Below are 27052 nucleotides of genomic sequence, written 5' to 3'. Positions count from 1 at the left end.
AAGTCTCCCAGTCACATAAGTCTCCAAGTCACACAAGTCACACGAGTCTCCCAGTCACACGAGTCTCCCAGTCACACAAGTCTCCCATCACACAAGTCTCCAAGTCACACAAGTCACATGAGTCTCCCAGTCACACAAGTCTCCCAGTCACACAAGTCTCCAATTCACACAAGTCACACAAGTCTCCCAGTCACACAAGTCTCCCAGTCACACAAGTCTCCAAGTCACACAAGTCGCATGAGTCTCCCAGTCACACAAGTATCCCAGTCACATAAGTCTCCCAGTCACACAAGTCTCCAAGTCACATGAGTCTCCCAGTCACACAAGTATCCCAGTCACATAAGTCTCCCAGTCACACAAGTCTCCCACTCACACAAGTATCCAAGTCACACAAGTCAAACGAGTCTCCCAGTCACACAAGTCCCCCAGTCACACAAGTCTCCAAGTCACACAAGTCTCCCAGTCACACAAATCTCCCAGTCACACAAGTCACACGAGTCTCCCAGTCACACAAGTCTCCCATCACACAAGTCTCCAAGTCACAAAAGTCTCCCAGTCACACAAGTCTCCAAGTCACACAAGTCACACGAGTCTCCCAGTCACACAAGTCTCCAAGTCACACAAGTCTCCCAGTTACACAAGTCTCCCAGTCACATAAGTCTCCAAGTCACACAAGTCACACGAGTCTCCCAGTCACACAAGTCTCCCAGTCACACAAGTCTCCCATCACACAAGTCTCCAAGTCACACAAGTCACATGAGTCTCCCAGTCACACAAGTCTCCCAGTCACACAAGTCTCCAAGTCACACAAGTCTCCCAGTCACACAAGTCTCCCAGTCACACAAGTCTCCAAGTCACACAAGTCGCATGAGTCTCCCAGTCACACAAGTATCCCAGTCACATAAGTCTCCCAGTCACACAAGTCTCCAAGTCACATGAGTCTCCCAGTCACACAAGTCTCCAAGTCACACAAGTCTCCCACTCACACAAGTATCCAAGTCACACAAGTCAAACGAGTCTCCCAGTCACACAAGTCCCCAAGTCACACAAGTCGCATGAGTCTCCCAGTCATACAAGTATCCCAGTCACATAAGTCTCCCAGTCACACAAGTCTCCAAGTCACATGAGTCTCCCAGTCACACAAGTCTCCAAGTCACACAAGTCTCCCACTCACACAAGTATCCAAGTCACACAAGTTACACGAGTCTCCCAGTCACACAAGTCCCCCAGTCACACAAGTCTCCAAGTCACACAAGTCTCCCAGTCACACAAATCTCCCAGTCACACAGGTCTCCCAGTCACACAAGTCACATGAGTCTCCCAGTCACACAAGGCACACGAGTCTCCCAGTCACACAAGTCTCCCAGTCACACAAGTCTCCCACTCACACAAGTCTCCAAGTCACACAAGTCACATGAGTCTCCCAGTCACACAAGTCCCCCAGTCACACAAGTCTCCAAGTCACACAAGTATCCCAGTCACACAAATCTCCAAGTCACACAAGTCTCCCAGTCACATGAGTCTCCCAGTCACACAAGTCTCCGTCACACAAGTCACACAAGTCTCCCAGTCACACAAGTCTCCAAGTCACACAAGTCTCCAAGTCTCCAAGTCACACAAGTCTCCAAGTCACACAAGTCTCCCAGTCACACAAGTCTCCAAGTCACATGAGTCTCCAAGTCACACAAGTCTCCCAGTCACACAAGTCTCCAAGTCACACAAGTCTCCAAGTCACATGAGTCTCCCAGTCACACAAGTCTCCCAGTCACACAAGTATCCAAGTCACATGAGTCTCCAAGTCACACACGTCTCCCAGTCACACAAGTCTCCAAGTCACACAAGTCTCCAAGTCACATGAGTCTCCCAGTCACACAAGTCTCCAAGTCACACAAGTCTCCCACTCACACAAGTCTCCAAGTCACATGAGTCTCCCAGTCACACAAGTCCCCCAGTCACACAAGTCTCCCAATCACACACATCTCCAAGTCACACAAGTCTCCCAGTCACACAAGTCACCCAGTCACACAAGTCTCCAAGTCACACAAGTCACATGAGTCTCCCAGTCACACAAGTCTCCCAGTCACACAAGTCTCCAAGTCACACAAGCCTTCCAGTCACACAAGTCTCCCAGACACACAAGTCTCCAAGTCACATGAGTCTCCCAGTCACCAGTGGCGTCGCGTGGGTAAAATAACAGGGGATGCCAAAAAAAAATTATTACATATTTTTTTATTAAATATTTTTTTTAGGTCAAGCAGTCACCATGTACACTACAGTATGGCTCGGCGGCCAGTCAAACTTTATTTTTATTTAACAGATTGCAGAATGGGTACAATACAGTACGGCTCAATACACACAATTTTATAAGGGGCTGCAGACCAGAGAAAGACGTTTGTCTTGTTTACATCAGGGTCCCCCATTTTCAATTCATAGTGACATTTATGACATACAAGACATCATGACATTTATGGCATAGGGACATGCATGACATACAGGGGGGACCCTGATGGGGGACCCTGATGTAAACAAGACAAAAGTCTTTCATGGTCTGCATCCACTTAACAATTGTATGAATTGAGCTGTACTGTACTGTACCCATTCTGCAATCTGTTAATAAAATGTTCAATCAATCAATCAATCAATCAGGTATTTAGTACTGTTACATTTGTGACATATACGATATTCAAATATACAGTACTGTTACCCATAGATCCTGACAGATACATATGATGGGGAGGGGAGGGACTGTAGAATTTTTTTCATATTTAAGCCAAATAATATATATAATATATTTCTCCCTCCCTCGCTCTCTCTCTCCCTCTCTTTCTGAATATTACACACACACAACACAAATATATATACACACACACACAGTGTGTATAGGAGGTGGCCTGCAGGTCTGGTTTGATTATGAATCAGAGAGAGAGATAGCCCCTTTGAATGTTATGAATTGAAAATGGGGGACCCTGATGTAAACAAGACGAAAGTCTTTCTCTGGTCTGCATCCCCTTAACAATTGTGTGTATTGAGCTGTACTGTATTGTACCCATTCTGCAATCTGTTAATAAAGTGTTCAATCAATCAATCAATCAATCAATCACGTTAGTTAGCATCCAAGCTAGCCATAACAGTATAGCATCCAAGCTTCTTACCTGGCCAATAATCCTCCTTGCTCCTTCTGGACAGAGGGATTTGTTAAATCATTATATCCACAGTGTGCTGGTCCTCAGTATATGTCCCGCCGGCGAAAAATAAGTGTCTAATAAAGTGCTAAATGTTTGATAATGGAATAGAGGCTTCTAAAGTGCCTGCTCTGTTAATAAAATGTTCAATCAATCAATCAATCAATCCCGCGTCGGCACTGTAGTAGACTGAGTGACGACAGACAGTTTGATTGACAGTTTGATACTACTAATGGTTGTCACGTTAGGTAGTCAGGTGGAAACGTTCTGACCTGCCCCGCCTCCAGGGCGAAAAATGTGCAGAGTGCAGAGGGGATGCCACACTCATGATTCTGCTCACAGCCCCGTTTTAAACTTTTAAGGTGTGGCAGTCAGCTCGAATCTGATTGGCTAGGATCGGTTTCGGACTCTACATATGGTTGAGGCTGGAGAAAGAGACCTACCCCCTGCCTCCTCTCCTCTATAGCTGCAGTGAGCACAGTGAGTCTGACAGTGTGTTAGAGGGAGTGAGAAGGAGAAGAGGGAGACATAAAAAAAAAATAAAAAAAATAACACAGATGCACAGATGAAAAAGAATGTAAACTATATTAAAAAAAATTATATATATTTTTTTTTCTTTCATATTTCATATTTGATATTAATTCATATTTTAATAGGGAGGCCTGGCTTCCGTTGGCTTCCATAAGGATTCGCCACTGCCAGTCACACAAGTCACATGAGTCTCCCAGTCACACAAGTGACTTGGAGACTTGTGTGACTGGGAGATTTGTGTGACTGGGAGACTTGTGTGACTGGGAGACTCGTGTGACTGGGATACTTGTGTGTCTGGGAGACTTGTGTGACTGGGAGACTCGTGTGACTTGTGTGACTTGCAGACTTGTGTGACTGGGAGACTCATGTGACTGGGAGACTTGTGTGTCTGGGAGACTTGTGTGACTGGGAGACTTGTGTGACTTGTGTGACTGGGAGACTTGTGTGACTTGTGTGACTGGGAGACATGGTAAATACACAGGTCACAACATGTTTACAGGAACGTTTGGGAGTTGTATTTTGATTGTATGTGGAGTATATTTCCTGACTGTAGTGAACTAGGCTAGATGTCTGCCCCACTTCCAGTGATGAAGCTAAGCTAGGCTAATGGTCCAGGCATTCCCTAAGCCCAATGCATGCAGAGAGACGAAAAAGGTATGTACTGTATCTTCTTGTCTAACTCCAGGGAAGATGTTAAATAAGCTAATTTCCCAAAATGTTGGAGTTTTCCTTTAATGTAAATTCTCTGCTCATGTCTATAATTATGCCAACTTTATGCTCATTTGATGCCTATGTCTATTTTATGTCTACATTATTGCTATGAAGCATGTTGGGCTGCAATTCTTGTAAGAAAGGTGCTATACAAATAAAGTGTATTAATTATTATTATTATTATTATTATTATTATTATTATTATTATTATTATTATTATTATTATTATTATAATACACTTTATTTGTATAGCACCCTTCCTATAATAATTGCAGCCCAAAGTGCTTCACAGCAATAATGTAGACATAAAAGACATTATTAATAATAATAATAAATGGCACTAGAAGTACACACATACCGTACTGTATCCTTACATTATTGATAGTAATTTCATCTGCCGAGTTGCTTCACACTACCTGCTCTGTTCCTGCGATGACGGCCTTCAGCGAGTCCTGTTTGTGCTGAACCACTGTGTTCCTCATGACTTCCACATGGGAAAGGACAGTCGCAAATCTAAGAAAATGAAATGATAGCGGGCAGTTTTCTGGTTCCATTTTAAAAGAGTTGCCGTGCATTTGTATATAAATGTAATGTAAAACACTTCAGCAAGAAATGTAATCCATTTTACATAATAGTTCTTGTGAAAAAATAAAATAAAAAAAATGTCACACATAACTTTAACTACAGAACTAACCTGTTAGCTTGAGCCGGTCTCTGCTTGGACAGGTGGTTGCAGAGGTAAAGGAAGTTGGTGATGAACTCCGCGTATGTTTGGGGACTGAAAGACTGGCTGTCTAGATAAACAGAGGTATATCTTAGTATGGATTGGTGGATTCCCGCCATGGCCCGGAAAATCCTGGTCTCGAAGTCGTCTCTGTCCACTAAATCAAAAACAAAATAGATGCATTTTTAAAAGGAGCTGTAAGTGGTATTTTCTTGTTAAAGTAAGTGGTCTACACGTTAAAATAATAGCTCTACATTCCGACAGCCATCACTAGATAGAGTGTTTGGTCAGTAACATGGATCTCTCAGTCCCTCCGCTCTGCAGTAAACAGAAAAGAAATGTTCTGGTATCCCGTTCTCACTTTATCCAATCAGGAGAGAGAACTCCACACAGCAAAAATGGTCTGACAAAAATTAAGTAATAAAAAATATCTTGAGAAGTCAAATAATCTGCCATCAAATTTGACTTGGCAAGATTAAATAAGTACAAATATCTAGGGTTCTCTCTCCTGATTGGATAAAGTGGGAAGGGATACCAGAACATTTATTTTGTGTTTACTGCAGAGCGGAGGGACTGGGAGACCCAGGTTACTGACCAAACACTCTATATCAGTGATGGCTGTCGGAATGTAGAGCTATTTAAAGGGGAACTATTTTACTATTCCTAGCACTATTTGGGCAACTTTAAACAATTCCTGTCAGTCTATTGAAGACATCTGTACGTTTAAAAAAAATAAAATGCATTGGTTTATATTTCTAATCAAGTACTCAAACCCATCATTTTTCAGCCACAAGAAATCAGGCTGTTATGGCCTGGCTCCGCCCATAAGCACTTTGAGTGACAGTCAGTCGAGAGAGAGAGAGCGAGAGAGGGGGTGTAGACAGACAGACAGACAGACACCCTATGTCTATACGTTGTGTTAGTTTGCTGCTGCTATGAGAGAGAGAGAGAGAGAGAGAGAGAGAGAGAGAGAGAGAGAGAGAGACAGACAGACAGACAGACAGACAGACACCCTATGTCTATACGTTGTGTTAGTTTGCTGCTGCTATGAGAGAGAGAGAGAGAGAGAGAGAGAGAGAGAGAGAGAGAGAGAGAGAGAGAGAGAGAGAGAGAGAGAGAGAGAGAGAGAGAGAGAGAGAGAGAGAGAGAGAGAAAAAAAGTGTAAACACTCTGCGTGTCCTCCCAGGAGAGGGAGCCGGGAGGACACGCAGAGTGTTTACAGTTCTCTCTCTCTCGGTTCGGGAGCATGAGCTGTCTGTGGCGCAGCGCGGTGGTGGACTTGAGCCGGGAGGACACGCAGAGTGTTTACAGTTCTCTCTCTCTCGGTTCGGGAGCATGAGCTGTCTGTGGCGCAGCGCGGTGGTGGACTTGAGCCGGGAGGACACGCAGAGTGTTTACAGTTCTCTCTCTCTCGGTTCGGGAGCATGAGCTGTCTGTGGCGCAGCGCGGTGGTGGACTTGAGCCGGGAGGACACGCAGAGTGTTTACAGTTCTCTCTCTCTCGGTTCGGGAGCATGAGCTGTCTGTGGCGCAGCGCGGTGGTGGACTTCCTCGAGAGGGAGAGGGAGACGCAGAGCGTTTACAGTTCTCTGCTTCTCTCGCTCGGCGGGCAGCTAGAGGGGGCGGGTGTTATTATGCAAATGCACCATATGACGTCCCATATAGGCAAATTTTCAGATGACTCACTTGAGGGAGGGACATTATTGTGAGGGGAGAATCGGAAGAATGCGCCAAATCGAGAATTAGAGACATAGATTCTATTACTATAAGTCCACATAGCTAGAAAATAACCCTAAACACAGGAAAAGGTCATTTATAAGATAGTTCCCCTTTAACACTTATTTTAACTAAAGAAATACCACAGACCTTTAATAAATTATAATATATAATAATATATTATAATAAAATAGACCCGAGTAGAGTTAAAACAGGTGTGAGGTGACACTTGCCGTCTAAATCCGACATTTGCAGATTGTCTTTGAGGCGATGAGAGGCAGCTTCCACGAGAAACTGGTCGGACCAAGCCTGGTACACCTCCACGCAGCAGCAGAGCCCCAGGGCCTTGGCCACGAGTGCCTGAGTCACAGAGACATTGTTCTCGGGCGTCTCTGTGCTCTCAGAGGAGAACGGGAGCAACAGGAACACATGTACCTTCCTCTGGAGCTGCTTGAAGTACCTTTGTCAAAGGGGACAGAGCGGACAGGGATAATAATCAACGACTGGATATACTGGGCCTCTTTCTCTGATGTTTTACATTATGTTTTGTTACCAGACTGCAGGCAAAAGTGGCCCAAATCAGATCTGTTTTTTTTCACAACAGTGTGAACAGCACAAATCACATTGAATCTGATCTTTTCGATTCTGATTTGGGCCACTTTCATGTGTGGTTCTAAATCAGATACAGGTCAGATTTCTTTGCAATGCAACCTCAGTCTGAACAGTCAGAATCCATGCGACTTTTACCTCACTCTAGATTTAAATTCGCTCTAGTCGCTCTAGACCCAGGTGTTACTTGGTGAATACAAACACGGAAGACAGCTGTGATGGAGGTGGTCAATGGAGGGACAGTGAGGAGTTTACCTTATACGTTTTTGGGGTGATACTTCTGTACAAGCAAAACCTGAAGGGACGTTTCATAACCAGTCTGTGTTTGAAAGAATATTGAAAGAAGAAGCTCTCTTTCACCTCTTCCTCGCCCTCATTATCATATGCTCACAAATAAGTTGGCCTCCACTGCACATCAACTTATACATTAAAACATAAACAGCCAAACAAACAAAAAAATCTGATCTGAGCAATAAATCTGAATTGAGCACTAAGGCTCACAGTGGGGGATTTTACACCAGCAAGCCCTAAGGAGCATAGTAAGTTAATTCAGAGAGTCCTCGCTGGAATAGGAAAGTGGTTCTATGCTTGTTTACAGTGCGTTCACTTAACACAATGGACGCCAGAAGTCGCTATGGGCGTTAGGCCGTTTAAGCCAGCGCTTTGTTCAATGGAGAGAATGCTGTGTTTGCGAGTGCTAAAACTATATTAAATATTATAGCTATGAGGGCGGCTGGGTGGCGCAGCGGTCTAAGCGCTCGTCACCAACGTGCGAGACACCGGTATCGAATCCGGCTGTCAGCGTTGCCTCTGGCTTGGGCCGGCCGTCATACTGACTCAATTGGCAGAGTCAGCGGGAGGGGAGTCGATGGGTGGTAATCTGGTCATTGTAAACAGCGACTCCTACAGGTCGGTCAGGGCGCCTGCACAGCAAGGACAGGAGATGACGAGGGTAGTGTGAGCCTCCCACACGTTACACCTCGCCAATGAGAGTCCGCGCTGGCAGGTGAAAAGAAGTGGCTGGCTGACTCTGCATGTATTGGAGGGGACATGCGATAAATTCTTCAACCCTCCCTATGACCGACCAGTGGGGGGCACATGCAAGCAACGATCAAGACTGGGGAGGGGGGAATTGGCACGACTAAATTGGGATGGGAGAAAAACAGAAAAATAAGGAGAAAACAAAAGTGGAGAAAAAAATATTATAGCTATGGATCTAATAACGTTGTCGATTGTCAGTGAGTTTCTTCTGGTCAACATGCAAAAAACAGATAATTTTTTCATCCGTACATTTCCGTTTTATACCGTGGTGAATATGAGTATAGTTTGAGTGATTCTGAGTAATCCCAGGAAAAGACGCGAAAACAGCCCTTTAGTTAAATCCATCATGTTGTCATTTTTCGCCTGATTATCGAATCATCCTGAAATCAACACTAGATTATCGTTATTATGTTTCCTCATGCACGCATGAAAGGGGGCTTGGAGCGGGGCGCCCCTCCGTGCTGTGATGTGACCAACGGGACACAGCACACACACATTCCACACAGACAGCTTCGATCGCGGGAGAAAAAAATATCAGATCAACGCAAGATTGGATATATACTGTCCTTACCTTGTCTCTGATGTAATGCAAAAATAATAATCCAATTATCTGATCGCCATTCCAAATACTGGTCGCTGTAGTCTGTCCCACGTTATCCTGCATTGCACATGAAAGGGAGGGCGGATGAACTCGTCGAGGCATCCGTGGTGACTGCTTGTCTTGCCGGAGTACTTAGACCCCGCCCGCACGCTGCAGCTTGGTCGAGAAAACAAACTACATCGTTTCAAATGGAGTGCAATAGCGGCCGCAAGGCGTTAGGCGGCGGTATTGGCCGTCTGTGATCTCAGACACATTCAGAACAGCATGCACAAGGTGCCTCGATGGATTATGAATGGCAATAGCTAATAAAAGAAATAGCGATCATAACAACGAGTGAACTCGTTGTTGGCGCTCAACGATTGGCGGGCTAACACGAGTTAACTCGTTGTTGGCGCAGAAAGGGTTAACGGTAGAATCTGTAATGCCGTCAAATAGGACCTCTTGGTACTGAACTTTGTTTACATTTCTTTGTTTTGGTTTCATGTGCAGGTTGGATTTGAGTATCGGGGGAGATATTTGTATTGCTGGCCACACCGCAGAGCCTGAGGTGTGGCCATCAATAGGAACCCCTCCCGTACACTGTAATTAGTTACTTTCCAACCTCTGCTATCTGACAACAAACTACTTAGAGTATAGGGGAGCTTGGGTTGTGGGGTAGTGGATCTAAAATCCACATTTGGAGTGTTCTTTATGTTAGGCTTAAACTTCACCAAAAAAAACAATGCTAATTTCTTTTTTTGTAAATTAGTTTGAATATGGCAACCAGTGATGTCACCTGGAACATCCTTGTGTTGTGTTAATTACAGCTAAATTAAATGATAAGGCAACAGTATCTATAAGACAAGGTATTTAAATTTGTTTAAATTATCTACATAATTTCATGGAGCTGTATTTAACATAACACAAGGATTCAATGTCCCCGATGACATCACTGGTGGCCATATTCAAACTCATCTACTCTCAATAACCGTCAAACCAAATTAATGCGTGCAAAACTGTTTCGAATTGAAGTAGTTTAGTATTGAAGAAGTGAGTGAGATTATGTGCAAAATAAATCAGCATAGGTTTTTCGCGAGGTGCCCCTTTAAGTAACATGGCTAAATAACATGTAATTTAAGGAATGTAGAGATATTTTCCTCTTACCTCACAAATGACGGATCATTCATGTTAGATTCAAGCGAGCTCTTGACAGCACTGGTTCTGGGAATAGAGTTCCTCAGCCCCTCATCTGAATCGAATCCTCGGAAGGTCCCGTCGGCCATCATAGCCATCAGTTCCTCTCTCACGGCATGGCCGATCTCCTCATGGGCCAGTATCACCACATTACAACCACACACTCTGGCCTGATTACTAGCCTCCGTCAGGATTTCCTTCAACTGTTTCTCATTCCCGGGATGAACCTCCATCAACCGGTATCTCATGAGATAGGCAGCCAAACGCACAACGGTTTTACGGCCTGCGCCCTTAACCGCGCCGAACAGGACGCCGTGTCCTCCGGGTGTGAGTAAAGCCCTGATGATACGCACCACCTGTTGCACCATCTGCTTGTGCACCATGCAGCTGGATGTGATGCTGTAGTCATCAAACAACCCCTCCTCTCTTCTTTTCACTATAGCGAACAGCTGTTGCACTAATAGATCAGAGTCTCGCTCCTGATACGAGTTGCCTTTGTGATTGTGCTGCTGACCCACTGCTTCAGTCAGGTCTGGGCTATATACAACCTCGTCCATACTTTTCTCCAGAAGCTGCAGTAGCAGGAGAGGATCGGCCGGGCGTGGCTCTTGTGAATCCTTGCCATTGCTCTGTGGCGACTGTTCAGCCGACTTGTGCCAACTTCTCCGATCTGACTGGTGAGCTGGTTTGGGCCCTTTTGGCGGAGTGGGAGTGAAGACTTCGCATGAACCTGCATCTTGCATCGGATGATCTTTTATCGTACCTTTGTTTGTTTCCTCATCCATAATCGATGTCTTTTCACCTCTAGACGTGAATATCTCTCCTAATAACCCGTCTGTACCTTCATTGGCCGATGAAGAGCTTGAGTCTGAGCTGCGCGATCGATCGGACGGCCTTAAATCCTCCCTTTGAGCCGTCGACGCCGGGTTAGGTTTAGCAACCTGCCGCGAGGGTGGGACGCCATTGTTATTTGGCTCATTTGGACACCGACCGGTTGACTCCGTGTGGCTGCCTCCTTCAAGTGGTGGTGCAAAATCTGTAGGGATTACAGGTGGGGGTGCGCCTTCTGCACTGACAGGGCGGGGCTTATCGAACAATCTGCATCCATAATACGTCTCTGATACTTTGGCTATCTGGGATACCAGTGTTGTCGTCTCTTCCTCTGAGCACAACCTGTCCCCGAAGGTGCGCAGGCACTCGTGCGTCCAGAGTCGGGCTATACTGAGAACACAAGCTGTGGGCCCTTCCGGTGCCGGAGCGCAGGGCACAGGGGGGGAGCTGGACTGAACGACCACGCGGCTCGCCTCTCTCTCTGAAGGTATATTTGGGTCGGGAGGTTGCCATAAGCACATTCCCTGAAATACCTTCCGCAAGTCATGGTGGGAGAATATAAAGTGGGGCCTCAGAGTGGTGGGTTGGAAGTGCTTGCATACTGCACCGTATAGATCCTGGGTGGCGGCGATGATGCAGCCTGCCATATCTGCATGACTCTGCATGCACGGTAAGTCACTAAGCCACGGTTTTAGCAGAGGAGAGTAGATGGAGAATAAAACTTTGATAGATAAACCGGGCAGCACTAAGATGGAGAACAGGCGGGAAAGGCGAGAGGAGATCACACTGTCACTTGAACGACCAGATCCAGAGATGCAGCAAGTGGCCATGTAGCTGATAGCTTCAGAACTGAATGACTTGAAATGATAACCATCAGGAGTTAGAAAACCTCCCTTCGAGATACATTGTCGGAGTGTCTCCAGGGCTTTTGACGTCTTTCCAAAGGCATCTAAACAGAAAGAAATTTAAGATTCAGTACAATGAGAATCAATCTTGTTGTCTTTTTTTTTTTACAGAAGGTATGTTGATGTAATGATCTAAAATGTTATAACTGTTGTTGTTGTTGTTGTGGAATTGATAAGTAAAGCCCATTGATCTCTATCCCCCCGGATCAACAGAATCAAACCATTTCAGATATCCAATCTGCTTCCCTGAAAACATTGCATGTCTACTCCGTTACCCTTGTAATTGTAAAGGATATCAGCAAGCTAGTCCACAAACAAGTAAGGAAACTAGTTTACTACACTTGTGTTCATTTTAGTGGTTCAAAAACATCCACAACAACAATCTATCTATCACCCGCTAGCACAGGTTAGCCAATGTTAATCTCCCATAGCAACCAATCACATTTGAAAGCTTCATGTATTATGATACTAACTTGACATCTCCTTTCAATAAACAGAAGGCCACGCTCCATCAACATACTGAGAGTTGGCTGTGCTCAGAGAGTGTGCACTAAAACAGTTATAAACATATGTCCGCGGCATGCTATAGTGCAGGGGTGGCCAACCCGCGGCTCGCGAGCCGCATGCGGCTCTTTGCCCGTCAATGTGCGGCTCTTCCATCCATAAAAAAAAATAAAATAAAAAATGTTTTACTTTTTTTTTTTTTATGTCACTCATTCCATAAGGACGTAGAATAAACATTTACAAAAAAAATTTAAATGGTCCATTTGCATGTTCTTGGTATCTGAATCTAGGGACATATATGGATCAGTGTCAGAAATAGTGTGTCTGTTACTAGGCTTGAGTAAATTGTAATGAACCAAAGGAGAATATCAATTCTATTTAAAAATAAATTATCTTTGACTGTGAATAACACCATGCTAAAATTTACCAGACCTGAAAAATCTAAGCAAATTAATAAAGGGAAGATGATTAAACAGAAGGTTTTGTAGATACAGTACTGAATTCTGCCATCTTTTTTATAATGTAAATTTCTCCACCATTTTTCATCATATTGCAACACCGTTTTTTGCAAGACGTTCACAGAAAGGTAGAGAAACTAACTGCGTTCTGTTTTATGGCAAGAACGTTCAGGTTTGTGGGAGATAATCCCCAAAAATAAGAGAAATAAAAAAGTAAATCCAGAAGTCAGATGATTGACAGGGGCTGGTGTGAGCTGGGTAGGGTAGTTTTTCGAAATTTGAAAGCCCTGAGTCTCTTCCTTCAAAAGACTACACTCACTTTTGGATGTGCCACTTCCTCCTGTCAATATGCGCCGGTTTCCGACTCAATGATTTCTATAATCTTATATTTCACTAATAACAGTTAAAATAATTGGTAAACAAACGTAATGCTGAAAATATACACTTTTACTGTATATCTCGGGCTTAAGAGGTTAACCCTGTGAGGCCCAAATTAAAAAGACATTAGCAACTTCAGAGGCCAGAGGGTGGGACATATAAACACATTTACTATCAAATAGCATTGTGAGGCTGAACAACAGGACCAATTGACTATACATGTGCTTAAAGGGGAACTATCTTATAAATGGCCTTTTTCAGTGTTTACCATTGTTTCTTAGCTATGTGGACTTATATTAATATGATCTATGTCTCTAATTCTCATATTGGCACATTCTTCCAATTCTCCTCTCACAATATTCACCCTCACTGAACTGAGTCATCTGAAAATGTGCATATCTGTGATGTCAGAGATTTCTCAGCTGCATAATAATGTGGCAGTTGATGTGGCAGATCTTGAGGTAGAAAAATGCGGTTTTTGAGTACTTGATTAGAAATACAAAACAATGCATATATTTTTTTTTGAAAAAAACCTAGGTGTTCCATAGACTCACAGGAATTGTGTAAAAGTGCCCAAATAGTGAAAGAAATAGTAAAATAGTTCCCCTTTAAAAATGTTAAATAAACATTATTTTTTTAAATGGCTAAAAGTGATTTTGTAATTTTGCAACCGTGGGTCTCACAGGGTACTTTTAACCCTGTGAGGCCCAAATAAAAAAGACATTAGCAACTTCAGAGGCCAGAGGGTGAGACCTATAAACACATGAAGGGTGCCGTGACTGAAAAAAAAGTTGAGAGACGCTGGTATATGGTGTGGCTCTTTGTGGTACCACAGTAATTTTTGTGGCTCTTAGTCTCTGACTGGTTGGCCACCCCTGCTATAGTGGGTCACAGTGTTGTAGTACTCGAGTCCTGGACTGATTTTCAGCACTTGTGACTCGACTTGGACTTGAGCATTGATGACTTGGACTTGGACTCGAACATTGACTGCATTCGGACTCGAAAGGTGCAGACAAGGACTCTGACTTGTTAATTGATAAATACAGTTGTTTTTTGTAATACGTCCTAATCATTTGGCACAAGATATTGATGGCTAGTGCATTTGTTTGGCTATTGTGTCACAAAGTAAATAAATTCCCTTTGAAATGGTGACTGCTGTGTCATTTATGTTTAATGTAGACCTTTTTTTATTTGTATGTCAGCTCTTTGACTGCCAGAGTGGAGTGGACTCAACCTTGATGACTCGGACTTGGACTAGGTTAATGGGGACTCGACTCGGGCTCTTCTTTGGTGACATGGACTTGGACTCGGACTCGAACACTGGGGACTCAAGACTTGACTCGGACTTGAGATTTAGTGACTTGACTACAACACTGGTGGGTCATAAATAGTTCCCCCCAATGAATGAAGGGCATATGTTTTATGTCGTCTCTTGTGGCCTTTTGATTTGAAGCTAGAATCCCTCATTGGAATTGATCATTGTAAAGAAATAAATGGACACCTTCTTGCCATGGTGTGATTATGTCATTGAAATGTGAAGATATTGTCTCTTCTTTGTTAGTATTTTGTGCTCTCACTATCTTGTTTTTCAAAAACAAAAGTCATGAATAAGAATAAAAACAAGAATAAAGAATAAAATACGGTCCGGGATATACATTCTGATATGTTTTTTTTTTTTTATCCACTTTTTCTCCCATTTTCTATATTTTCTCCCATCCCAATTTCGTATCATCCAATTCAACCCTCCCCTGTCACGGACGCTGTTTCTTGCCTCCCACAAGCCGGCTGCAATGTGGACTAAGTCATACATAGCACAAGTCCCCTCCGGTACTTGAGGTAACAGCAGTCGCATCTTTTCACCTGCGTAGCTCGATCTCTCAGTGGCGAGGAGTAACGCGTGGGAGGCTCACGCTGCCCCCGACACTTCCTGATTCTACTGCGCAGGCGCACCAACCGACCTGTAGGAGTCGCTGTCCACAACGCCCGATCCCCACCCATCAGTTTCCCACCCCCTAATACGGCCAATGTGTATTAGTACGGACGACCAGCTAAACTGAAAGCAAATGTGGAGCGCTGGGCTCGAACTGACGAGCCCAGCGTCTCCAGCATTTCATGGCGAGCGCCTTGCCCACTACGCCACGTAGCCGCCACATTCTGATATGTATACACATTCTAAAATATTAAATATACAGCCAAAATATTGTGACAAGTCTGGTGGTGTTCAGACTCGCCACGGTTCAAAAACAAACAAATTCGAATGTCCACACAAGAGCAATATCAATCAATACGAATATTTATTGATTACGGGTAGAATTCAGTTCGATAGGCAAAGAGAATGGTCGTAATACAGTCCGATGGTCAAAACACAAAACAGGCTCTCGTACAAAAAGAAGGGATTGTTCAATACTCAGAGTAGTCGTCCGGTCCAGGGTCAGTACACAAGGGGGTTTCTCAGCCAGTCGAGGGTCCAGTACATAATGAACACCTTCTCGCCTTCACCTCTCCTCTCACTACCTCTCACCTCACAAAACTCTGAATATAACAATCTCTCTCTCTCAATACAACAACCCCAACCTCACCTCCACTCAACTTACCTCTGACTAACCAGTGTATTTGTAGTGTGTGTGTCTGGGGTGTGTGCACGTGAGATGTGGGTGAACTAATGATGCACAGGTGTGTTTTATCAGTACTAATCAGCTACCTAATTGTTTCCACTTCTTCCATGGCAGAAATATCTCCTGTTCTTCACATATCCATGAGAGGGGGGGTGATATCTGCCACATCTGATACACCCTCTCCCGATGGTGTACCCCAAGTAGTCAGCGTCCTGTAGACCCAGGTGACATTTCTTTGGGTTAGCAGTGAGCCCCGCCCATCAAAGCCTATAGAACAGGTGTGACCTAGCGGCTGGGTGGCGCAGCGGACATTGCGCTCGTCACCAACGCAGGAGACACCATGTTCGAATCCGGCTGTCGGCGTTGCCTCCGGCTTGGGCCGGCCGTCATACTAACTCAATTGGCAGAGTTAGCGGGTGGAAGTCGATGGGTGGTAATCTGGACGTTGTGGACAGCGACTCCTACAGGTCGGTTGGGGGACGCCTGCACAGCAGAGACAGGAAATGGCGGGGGTAGTGTGAGCCTCCCACACGTTACACCTCGCCAATGAGAGTCCGCGCTGGCAGGTGAAAAGATGTGACAGGCTGCCTCCTCGTGTATCGGAGGGGACACGTGATGCAAGGCTTCTATCCTCCCTACAACCGGCCAGTGGGGGGTATATGCGAGCAACGTTCAAGACAGGGGAGGGGAGAATTGGCACAGCGAAATTGGGATGGGAGGAAAATAGAAAGAAATTGGAGAAAAAACTGGAGAAAAAAAAAGAACAGCTGTGACCTGTTGTAGATGCGTTCCCCACTCCTCGCCGTGAATAATGATGTCATCGATGTAGGCTGCTGCATACTCTCGGTGGGGTCGAAGGATCTGGTCCACCAGCCTCTGAAATGTGGCTGGAGCGCCGTGTAAACCGAAAGGGAGGACAACATAGTGGAATAACCCATCTGGGGTGGCAAACGCTGTTTTCTTCCTATCTTCGGGTGCCAGGGGAACCTGCCAGTAGCCTTTAGTGAGGTCTAAAGTGGTGATATACCTTGCTTTACCTAGCCGTTGTCCTCGCTGACCGGGCTGGAGTCTTCCTCTGGTAGGGGGTCAATAGAAGCCTGGGAGCCCACCTCGTGTAAACCGCACACCCTGGTCCTACGTGTCCGGGCTCTGGTCGGCGTGGTGGTGGACACTGTTCTGGGGGGACAGCATCGTTCGGCCGCCAAACTCTCCCACAGTGGTCGGAACAATGCACAGACAGTTCCGATTAATACTGCTACTGGGAGGTTTTCGACTACCCCCACGGCCGTCGTACATTTTCCCCGGGTGGAGGTTAGTTCGATGGTGGCGGTCGGATATTGTCAAGACAGAGGTGACTCCCACTGTTTTTCCCAGGAGGGGACCGTCCACCAACTCTGATTTTACCAGTGTCACTGTGCTCCCTGAGTCTAACAGTGCGATCGCGTCATGGTTATTAGCTCTTACTGGAGTGAGAGTGGATGCAGTTGCGTCCTCCGCCCAATAGGTGGTCGCAAGTGCACACGGTCGGGACAGGTGTGGTTCAACAGTCTCCTTCAGCCGGTCAAAATGTTGATTTAAAAGTAAACGTCCAGGAAGATTATGTGCTTATGTATGTGCTCAGTGATGCAGTGAGGCACAGTGATGCGTTATAAAGTCTGATGGCTGTCGGAATGAAGGACTTCCTGTGCCGTTCAGTGTTTCTTTTTTTATTTAATTTTAATTTGTATTATTAACTCATTCCCCGCCAACAACGAGTTTACTCGTTATTGGGAGCCGATGCTTGAACGCCAACAACGAGTATACTCGTTATTTGATAGTTTTTCCTTTTTTCCATATTTGTAATCATTATTCATCCAGGGACCTTGGTGTTACCATAGGGAATGAGTCTGAGATCGCCAAAGTGCAATACAGGCCGCATCCAGCTAGACGGCGGTATCGTAACCTTGTATCTTGGCCTGTGCAATGGGTCAAATGTCACCGGGCTCACTTTTCTTTGTCGGGCCAGTCTAGCGGTTCTCCCGGTTGCATTGAAGCGCGTCAAATATCCCCGATCCATATGTTGTGGTGGGTTATGCCGTGGACCAAATGGACATCGGATGTACCAGATGGTGATCAAACAATTGGAATATTATTTTTGGAATACTCCCGATCACAGGTAGGGACTATCCGATAGGGGTGCACCGATATATCGGTCGGGTATCGGTATCGGCCGATAAGTGCCTTGTTGACTGCTATCGGCCTATCGGCCGATAAGCTCAAATGTGCCGATAGCAGTCGCCGATAACTAACCATCCATTTGTGTAGCGTCAAAAGACAACAAAAAAAAGTTCACTCGCGACCTACCTGCACAACGCCCGCCGTCCCCCACACACACACACAAGCTACTGCATCAAAGTTACTATTTATGATTAACAAGGCATTCGTTTTGTGGCATTAACGTTATATAGTTAGTGTTACACGGACAATAACATCAGCATATTATTATTACCCATAGCAGCAAGGCATTACTCCGAGTCCGTTCATAGCCGGGAGGCAGAAGACTAACGTTACTGGTGAAAATGTGATTTACGTTGGAATACTCCTTTGCCAACTTGCTGTACTTTGCTTGCAGGTCTGCAGCCATTATTACTGGATTAAGAATAGCCCCAACTTTAGCCAACGTAACGTTATGGCTAAACCTTTAACATTAGTTAACCCTAGCTTTCGGTTAGCTGTTCAATGCATAGTAATAACACAACCAAGCGAATCCATCAGAGCTCCCCATCAACACCGCTCTGTCGGGAGGATGGCATTTAAGAAAGTATCTGCTGTTAAAATGACACAAACATTCGTTTTGTGGCATTAACGTTATTATAGTTAGTTACACGTTCAATTACATCAGCATAGTATTTACCCGAAGATAGCAAGCAAGCCGTGCATAGCTCGGTTACATTCCGTTGCTCATTCCGTACACAACTACACATTCTGCAATCTGTTAATAAAGTTTTCAACCAGACAAATGTATAGAAAGGCTTTGTTTTATTATAACATTTGTTGCAGTAAAATCATTGTGTCTCGTTTGGCCATCCTGTGGAGCGCGCTGGTCGGCGGGCACTGCCGGGCAGCTAACGTATTAGCTTGTTGTCGTTCTGAGTTTGACTCGCATTCTCGCAAGCAGATCATCAATGGCGGCATGCCCCGAAGTAGAAAAATGAATAAACGCTTGGTGGTAAGCAGGAGGTGGGTGCTAGCGGTGTGGCGTAATTGGCCGAATCGACTGTCAATCAAAATGGTTCCATTGCATTGGTTGAAAGCTCTGGTTGAGAGAATAGTATCCCGCTGCAGGCCGCCAGAATGGTTCCATTGCATTGGTTGAAAGCTCTGGTTGAGAAAATAGTATCCCTCTGCAGGCCGCCAGACGATACTGGGAGAGGGATCAGTGATACCATAAACATATTTCTTGATGTTTCCTTTTTTAAGTAAGTAAAGAGGCCTACAAATACAAACACACATACAAATATACAGTAGTTTCATTAAAAAAAAAAAAAAAAAAAATATTAAAAGAAAATTAAAAATACTTATTTTTTGCCACAATTATCGGTATCGGTATCGGTATCGGCCGATTGTGTTAGTTGAACAATCGGTATCGGTATCGGTGGCCAATTTTCATATCGGTGCACCCCTACTATCCGACGTACATTTTAGCTTGATCGTGCTATGCTTTTATACCGATCGGGCTGATAAGCGTTTTTAGTGTTCAATACGAATGCCGTTACTGGCAATCAAATAATCATAAACAACCCCCCTCCCTTTCATGCATTCATGATGAAAGATAATACCTATGATATAGATTTGATTTGGGAATAATAGCGTGTACAGGCAAGAAACGGCAACGTTTATAGTAAAATGTATGTATAAGGCTATTACTCAGCTCTTCGGGAATTACCCCAGACCACGCTATAACCATACTTATATTCACCATGGTATAACACGGGAACGTATGGATGAAGAAATTAATTATTTTACACATATTGAATGATAGATAGGTGATGTCAACTGTATTGTATCCATAGCTATAATATAGAATATAGTTATAGCTCTACAAACAAGGTGACGCACTCCTATCTTTTAAAGCGTGGCAGTGCTAGAACGGGGCCCGACTAATAGCTGGCGCTGATTGAGTTAAGGATCTGGGGCATTGAACGGACAGATGAGTGTAGATTTTGTGTGGAAGAGACAGAAGAGTTGCCACACCTTTTTTGGTACTGTCCTTATGTAGTGTGTTTTTGGAATGGTGTGCAAAACTGGTTATCAAATTGCAATATCAGTTGTTATATTGATATACAGACTGTACTGTTGGGTGATTTAAAGGAATATAACCGTACTTTTGTAAATATGATTATTCTTTTGGGAAAAAGGTTCATTTTTAAAGCACAATTTATTCATGAATTGCAGTTGAAGATATTCAAAAGGCAGGTAAGGCATCACAGCATAATAGAGGGGCTATTGGTAATAGGTAATGACAGTCTAGAGGTGTTTAGGGATAGATGGAGTACACTTAGGGAGGCTGAAGAGTGGGAATAAATATACAAGATACTTCTTAGTGGAGGATTAGGGGAGGCTGCCACTGGGTTGCAGGGGCTTGATGTGCCTTTGGGTTTTTTGCTGCGTTGTGGCTTGTTCTGCCGTCGCCATTCGCGCACCGGTAATACGTGCACGGCTGTATGCTGCTCATGTCGGGCGGTGGTTGGTGTTTGGGTGGTCTGCTGTTGGGTATAGTTATACCGATCCTCAATTGTCTTTATTTTCTTTAAATTGTTTGTATTTCTTTTTATTTTATTTGTTTTTAATTTAGTTATTCATGTAAGCCTGGGGGATATTCAGGATGGCGTGGAATTGGGGAGCAGGGGTGATGGGTGGGGGACACTGTATAACTGTACAAACAAAACTGTACATTGGATTATTGACAAGACCATACTTGGTAATTTACTGTACATTGGAGGGGGTTGTGTTCGGACATTTACAGGGGCCAGTTTCGAGTTGCAGTCTCCCTTAGGTGTTTTTTGAGAGTGTTTTTGAAAGTGGGTAGTGATTCACATTCCTTTACAGCTTTGGGTAGGGCGTTCCACATTGATGTGGCATAATTGCGAAACGTGTTTAGTCCCTTGTTTGAGCCGAATCTGGGTTTAACATGATTTGTGGAGCTCCCTCTGGTGTTGTGATCGTGGTATTCACTGACCTTTGGGAAGTATTTTGACATGTACATGGGTACCTTGGTCGTGTAGTGTATCTTGTAACACGGTGCGCCAGACCTGTGACCTGCAATGAGTCTCCTGGTCATTTTAGTTTTAGTTTTTGAGGACTGCATACTTTTTTTGCAAACCAAAACAACATACAGTACTTTATACTTATAGCACATGCATGAGCCTGGTCTCTTTTGAAAGATGACATTCTGAAGTTTCTGATTCCAGAAATAAAATTCACTTTTAGTGCTAACTAGGGATGGGTATTGTTAGGATTTTATCGATACTACTACTCTTATCGATACTGCTTAACGGTTCGGTGCTTTATCGATACTCTTATCGGTTCTTTTAGCTTGTTTTGCAAGAAAAAAAAACAATTTAAGAACAGAATCGACATTGCTTTATTATTCTTTTATATAACTATATAAATATAAATAAATAATATTTCTTCAGCAGCAACAGCAGCAGCAATGTTTTAAATGTGTCTGAATTATAGAATTTTTATAATTAACAACAAATGTAAAAAAAAAAATTTTTTTACTGTTTTACAGCAAAAGTTCAAACAAACAGTTGCATGGCAACAAATAAAATAATAATAAAACGAATAAATAAAATATTAAATAAATAAATAGGCTACACATCTCTCTTTTTGTGTTACAAATTGTGCTCACTGATATGAACATAGGTCTCTTTACTTACTTAAAAAAAGGAAACATCAAGAAATATGTTTATGGTATTCCACCATGCCATGTTAGTCATACAATACTATTTAGATTGACAGTCTATTCTGCCAATTACGTCACACCGCTTGCACCCACCTCTGCTGTTCTTACCACCAATCGGAAGCTCTCATTTGTTTTTTTACTTCCGGAATGTCGGCCATTACTCTACTCGAGAGACTACTGGAGCTCAGGCTAATAACGTTAGCTCCCCGCCAGCCACATTGACAAGTACCAGCACTTATACATTACTGGCAAATGTCTTGTTGCACTTGTGGCAACAAGCGTTGTCAGCATCGACTTTAGTCAAATAGACCCAGACTTTTGAACTTTTCGTACTGTCCGCCATGATGAGAGCAGAGCTGTCTGTACTGTAGCCTACAACAGCACCTGTGTGTGTGTGTGAGTGAGTGTGTGTGTAAGCACAGCACAACCCGCTCCTCGCGCAGGCAGAGAGAGACAGAGGGAGGAGAGATATAGAAAACAGCCACCAAAAAAACTCCATAATTTCTCGAGTACCGATAGCAAAACCGATAACGTTGGAGCTTATCAATACTACGGTTTTTCTAATTTAGTACCGGTTCCCGTTTAGAACCGGGTTTCGGGGGGCATCCCTAGTGCTAACGTAATAGGGTAACATAGGTCTGAACTTGAGTTGTAGAAAAACTTGTTACTCAAGTTTTTCTGTAGTATGATATGATGTGATATGATACATTTATTTATATTGCGCCCCTCAAACAATAGTTACATCGACCCGGGGCGCATCCCAGGAGAGAAAGAGAAAACAAACCGGAAAATTGAAAAATACAGGCAGTCCAACCAATCAGATAGAGAACAGACAGACATAGTACACCACACATACAACAATACAAAAAACTAGCTCATGGATTGTTTATGGCGAATAGGTGGGTTTTGAGCATGGCCTTAAAGGTCCGTAGGGTGCTTGCAGATTTCAGGTTGAGTTGGAGCTTGTTCCAGAGGGTCGGTGCTGCGACTGCGAAAGCCCGGTTTCCCTTTGTCACCAGTCTTGTGTGGGGGATTTTTAGGCAGATTTGCTTGTTTGAACAGAGGGATCTGGAGCTGGTTGATTGGACCAGGAGTTCCTTTATGTAGGCTGGGGCGAGACCGTTTATGGCTTTGTATGTGAGGATTTTGAAATGTATTCACTGTTTTACCGGGAGCCAGTGTAGGGATACAAGGACTGGGGAGATGTGGTCCCTCATCTTGGTGCCCGTCACGAGCCTGGCGGCTGCGTTCTGGACGAGTTGGAGGCGGTTTAAGTATTTGTCTGCGACACCAGAGTAGAGGGCGTTGCAGTAGTACAGTCTTGAGAAAATGAGGGTGAGGATGACCCTTTGAAGGTCGCTGGGGGCGAGGAATGTTTTTATTTTTGCGATGGTACGCAGCTGGAGGAAGCAGGACTGAGCCACTGCTCGCACTTGTCTGTCTAGTTTCAGCTCAGAGTCAAAGACCTGAGGTTTCATCAGGGTGGACAGAGTGCCCATGTTGTTGGTGATCTGGGTGACAGAGGTGGGTGTGCCGAACAGAATTATTTCAGTTTTGCTCTCATTTAACTGCATGAAGTTTTGTGACATCCAGTAGTTAGTAGTCCAGAGGTAGTATTTCTCCAGAACGTGGTATGGCTTACAAATCTTGATTGATTTTGATTTTGGTAAACTGTGTACAAAAGAAAAACTGAGTTTTCTCATATACTTCAATTCATTCAGCTGTTTTTCTCTTCCTGTTTTCGCTCGTTAGTTTTCTTTCGTTTTTTAGATTCATACATCCGCACGTGGGGGAACCTTTGGAAAGCCACACTCATTGGCTACAACCCTCCACAAGAATTTTTTAGATCGGATCTAGATTGACGGAACTAGAGCCCCAAGAGTCGGGAGTGGTATTTTGCGCAATACCGTGTACTTTGCACAAGCCTCAAATACCGGCATGTAACTCGAGAACCGCTTAACGGATTTTGTCGGATTTTGTCGCTATCGACAGGCAACAAATAAGCCTTCAATTCGATATACCGTACTTTTCGGACTATAAGCCGCGGCTTTTTCCCCCATTTTTCGACCCTGCGGCTTATATAGCGGTGCGGCGTATATGTGGACAAAACCCGAAAATCGAAATATTGCTTTTTTTACTGCATTGAAATGTTATTTATCTGTTCCCTTATTTGCTAAACTTAATACAACTTGTAAATGAGTTAATGTTATTTGTCCGACAGTATTGTGTCCCAATGGGAGTCATTCTCTGTAGAGGTGGGAACTTAAAGCTCAATATAAGAACGGCCATGCACCACCACTCACAGAATCGAGAAAGAGCAATCAATCTGTCAATCCTTTCCGTTTCCGGGCCGGGTGAGGTTTCCCGTGTTGAGTCAAATTAAGCCGCAGGCTCCACTCCTTACATATGGTAATTAAACATTAAAACACATGCGGCTTATAGTCCAGTGCGGCTTATATATGTACACATCATTCAATTTAGCTGCTGCGGCTTATAGTCAGGTGCGGCTTATAGTGCGAAAAAGTACGGTATATATATATTGTATTACAAAATATGCACACCCGAGCCACTAGGGATCGCCAAAGTGCCGGTGGTCAAATCGTCCTAAAAACGTCCCACATGCAAGACGGCGCATTCTAAGAGGTATTTATTTTTTAAGATTTATTTATTTTTTTGCATTTTACAGCTTTTCGGGTCAGACATGACCGATAGAGAGTAGAGAGAGAGGAAGGAGGGCGGTCAGGTGGCGTAGCGGAGATTGCGCTCGTCACCAACCCCGGAGACGCTGGATTCGCCTGTTCAAATCCAGCTCACAGCTCCGGGGTTGTCACCAGCTTGGCTGGCCGTTCACACTAATAAAATTGGCAGTATTAGAGGGTGGGAGAAGCTGGCGGGGTGGGTCCGGGTCGTTGTAAACAGCGACTCCTACAGTTCGGTCGGGGCGCCTGCTCAGCGCGGATAGGATCTAAGGGTGGTAGTGTGATCCTTCCACACGTTACACGCTCTCAGTGAGAGTCCGCGCTGCCAGGTGAAAAGAAGCGGTTGATTGGCTAGACGTGTGTCGGAGGAAGCACGTGATAGCCTCCACTCTCCCAGACCGACTGTGGGGGGTAAGTGCGCAGCGACCAGGAAGGGGATTGGGAATTGGCATAACGACTAACATTGGGATGGGAGAAAATCGGAGGAAAAAAGAGGGGGAAAAAGATCAATAAAAATAAAAAAAAGAGAGAGGAAGGAAGGGAGGAGATATGGGGAAAGACATGCGGCAAATGTATATCCGGGTTCGGGAGACGAACCCGGGTCGACTGTGTAGGTCTGCAGTGCAGTAACATGGCGCGCCACCCTGGCGCCCCAGAACTATGATTTAATGTAAGCAAATCTTGTAAAATTTTGATGAAATTATTATTTGATGAAGTAATATAATGTATCTGCACCCCTTTTTAACTCTTTCTGCGCCAAACCCGAGTATAGTCGGGTTTCGCCGCCAGCAGTTGAGCGCCAAACCCGAGTATACTCTGGTTTAGAGCCTTTGATCTTTTTCCTCTGATCCCCATTCTAACCACTCGCGCGGACCTCCCTGTATCTTGCACCGCTGCCAGCGTTAAAATTGCAATGTCGATTGAATCCTGCCAGGTGGCAGTATTGCCTACCTTTTGAACTGGGATAGTTTAGTGGGAGGATACCTTTTTATACGAGTATACACGAGTAATCGCTATGGCAATGGGATCACTGAGGATTATTCTTTTTGGAGTACCTTCTGGCTAAGGTAAGGTCTATTATTTTATTTTTTTAACAAATGTTTTTATTTACCCTTTTTTTTTACATAAAACCAGACACACAATACATAAACAGTAGAAATCCACAATAAATCACAGGACTATGATTGACATAATAATAACAATAATGACAGTCCAGTACTTAAATCAAAATAAATGTAGATTAAAAGATTTACCCATAATAAATACAATACAATACATATGCTCTTGCTCGTTCTCCCCCCCCCCCCCCCCTCAGGACCCCCTCTTGGACAATCCATCCATTATTCCGTTTAACACCAGGAATTACAAATTCATATGTTAACTTCCGGTTTGAACGCAATGTGAAGCGACACGCGTTTGGTTACAGCTCCGCTCCCGTCAACGTTAATTTAGTTTAAAAACTAGGGGTGCACCGATATGAAAATTGGCCACCGATACCGATACCGATTGTTCAACTAACACAATCGGCCGATACCGATACCGATACCGATAATTGTGGCAAAAAATAAGTATTTTTAATTTTTTTTAATTTTTTTTTTAATTTTTTTTTTAATTTTTTTTTTAATTTTTTTAAATTTTTTTAATGAAACTACTGTATATTTGTATGTGTGTTTGTATTTGTAGGCCTCTTTACTTACTTAAAAAAGGAAACATCAAGAAATATGTTTATGGTATCACTGATCCCTCTCCCAGTATCGTCTGGCGGCCTGCAGAGGGATACTATTTTCTCAACCAGAGCTTTCAACCAATGCAATGGAACCATTCTGGCGGCCTGCAGCGGGATACTATTCTCTCAACCAGAGCTTTCAACCAATGCAATGGAACCATTTTGATTGACAGTCGATTCGGCCAATTACGCCACACCGCTAGCACCCACCTCCTGCTTACCACCAAGCGTTTATTCATTTTTCTACTTCGGGGCATGCCGCCATTGATCTGCGAGAATGCGAGTCAAACTTAGAACCACAACAAGCTAATACGTTAGCTGCCCGGCAGTGCCCGCCGACCAGCGCGCTCCACAGGATGGCCAAACGAGACACAATGATTTTACTGCAACACATTTTATAATAAAACAAAGCCTTTCTATACATTTGTCTGGTTGAAAACTTTATTAACAGATTGCAGAATGTGTAGTTGGGTACGGAATGAGCAACGGAATGTAACCGAGCTATGCACGGCTTGCTTGCTATCTTCGGGTAAATACTATGCTGATGTAATTGAACGTGTAACTAACTATAATAACGTTAATGCCACAAAACGAATGTTTGTGTCATTTTAACAGCAGATACTTTCTTAAATGCCATCCTCCCGACAGAGCGGTGTTGATGGGGAGCTCTGATGGATTCGCTTGGTTGTGTTATTAACATTG

General features: G+C 44.0%; 2 protein-coding genes across 2 annotated transcripts in view; both read right to left on the bottom strand.

Annotated features, from left to right (window-relative positions):
• Positions 1 to 27052, bottom strand: part of LOC311231707 (extracellular serine/threonine protein kinase FAM20C-like) — a gene marked incomplete at both ends in the record, with an annotated part of 164483 nt that overhangs the window by 60855 nt on the left and 76576 nt on the right. The window lies entirely within an intron of this gene.
• The window catches only part of dnhd1 (dynein heavy chain domain 1), a gene marked incomplete at both ends in the record, with an annotated part of 117144 nt that overhangs the window by 39171 nt on the left and 50921 nt on the right, over positions 1 to 27052 (bottom strand). The window contains 4 exons of the mRNA XM_084319433.1: positions 4841 to 4937; positions 5119 to 5305; positions 7097 to 7323; positions 10258 to 12067. Of these exons, the coding sequence (XP_084175559.1) occupies positions 4841 to 4937; positions 5119 to 5305; positions 7097 to 7323; positions 10258 to 12067 (2321 nt within the window). The remainder of the gene's footprint in view (positions 1 to 4840; positions 4938 to 5118; positions 5306 to 7096; positions 7324 to 10257; positions 12068 to 27052) is intronic.

The sequence above is a fragment of the Notolepis coatsorum genome (assembly GCF_963971535.1).
Source record: "Notolepis coatsorum genome assembly, chromosome: 7".
NCBI classification, from domain to species: domain Eukaryota; kingdom Metazoa; phylum Chordata; class Actinopteri; order Aulopiformes; family Paralepididae; genus Notolepis; species Notolepis coatsorum.
The sequence above is the reverse complement of the archived record's forward strand: the minus strand, read 5'-3'. Positions and strand labels throughout refer to the sequence as shown.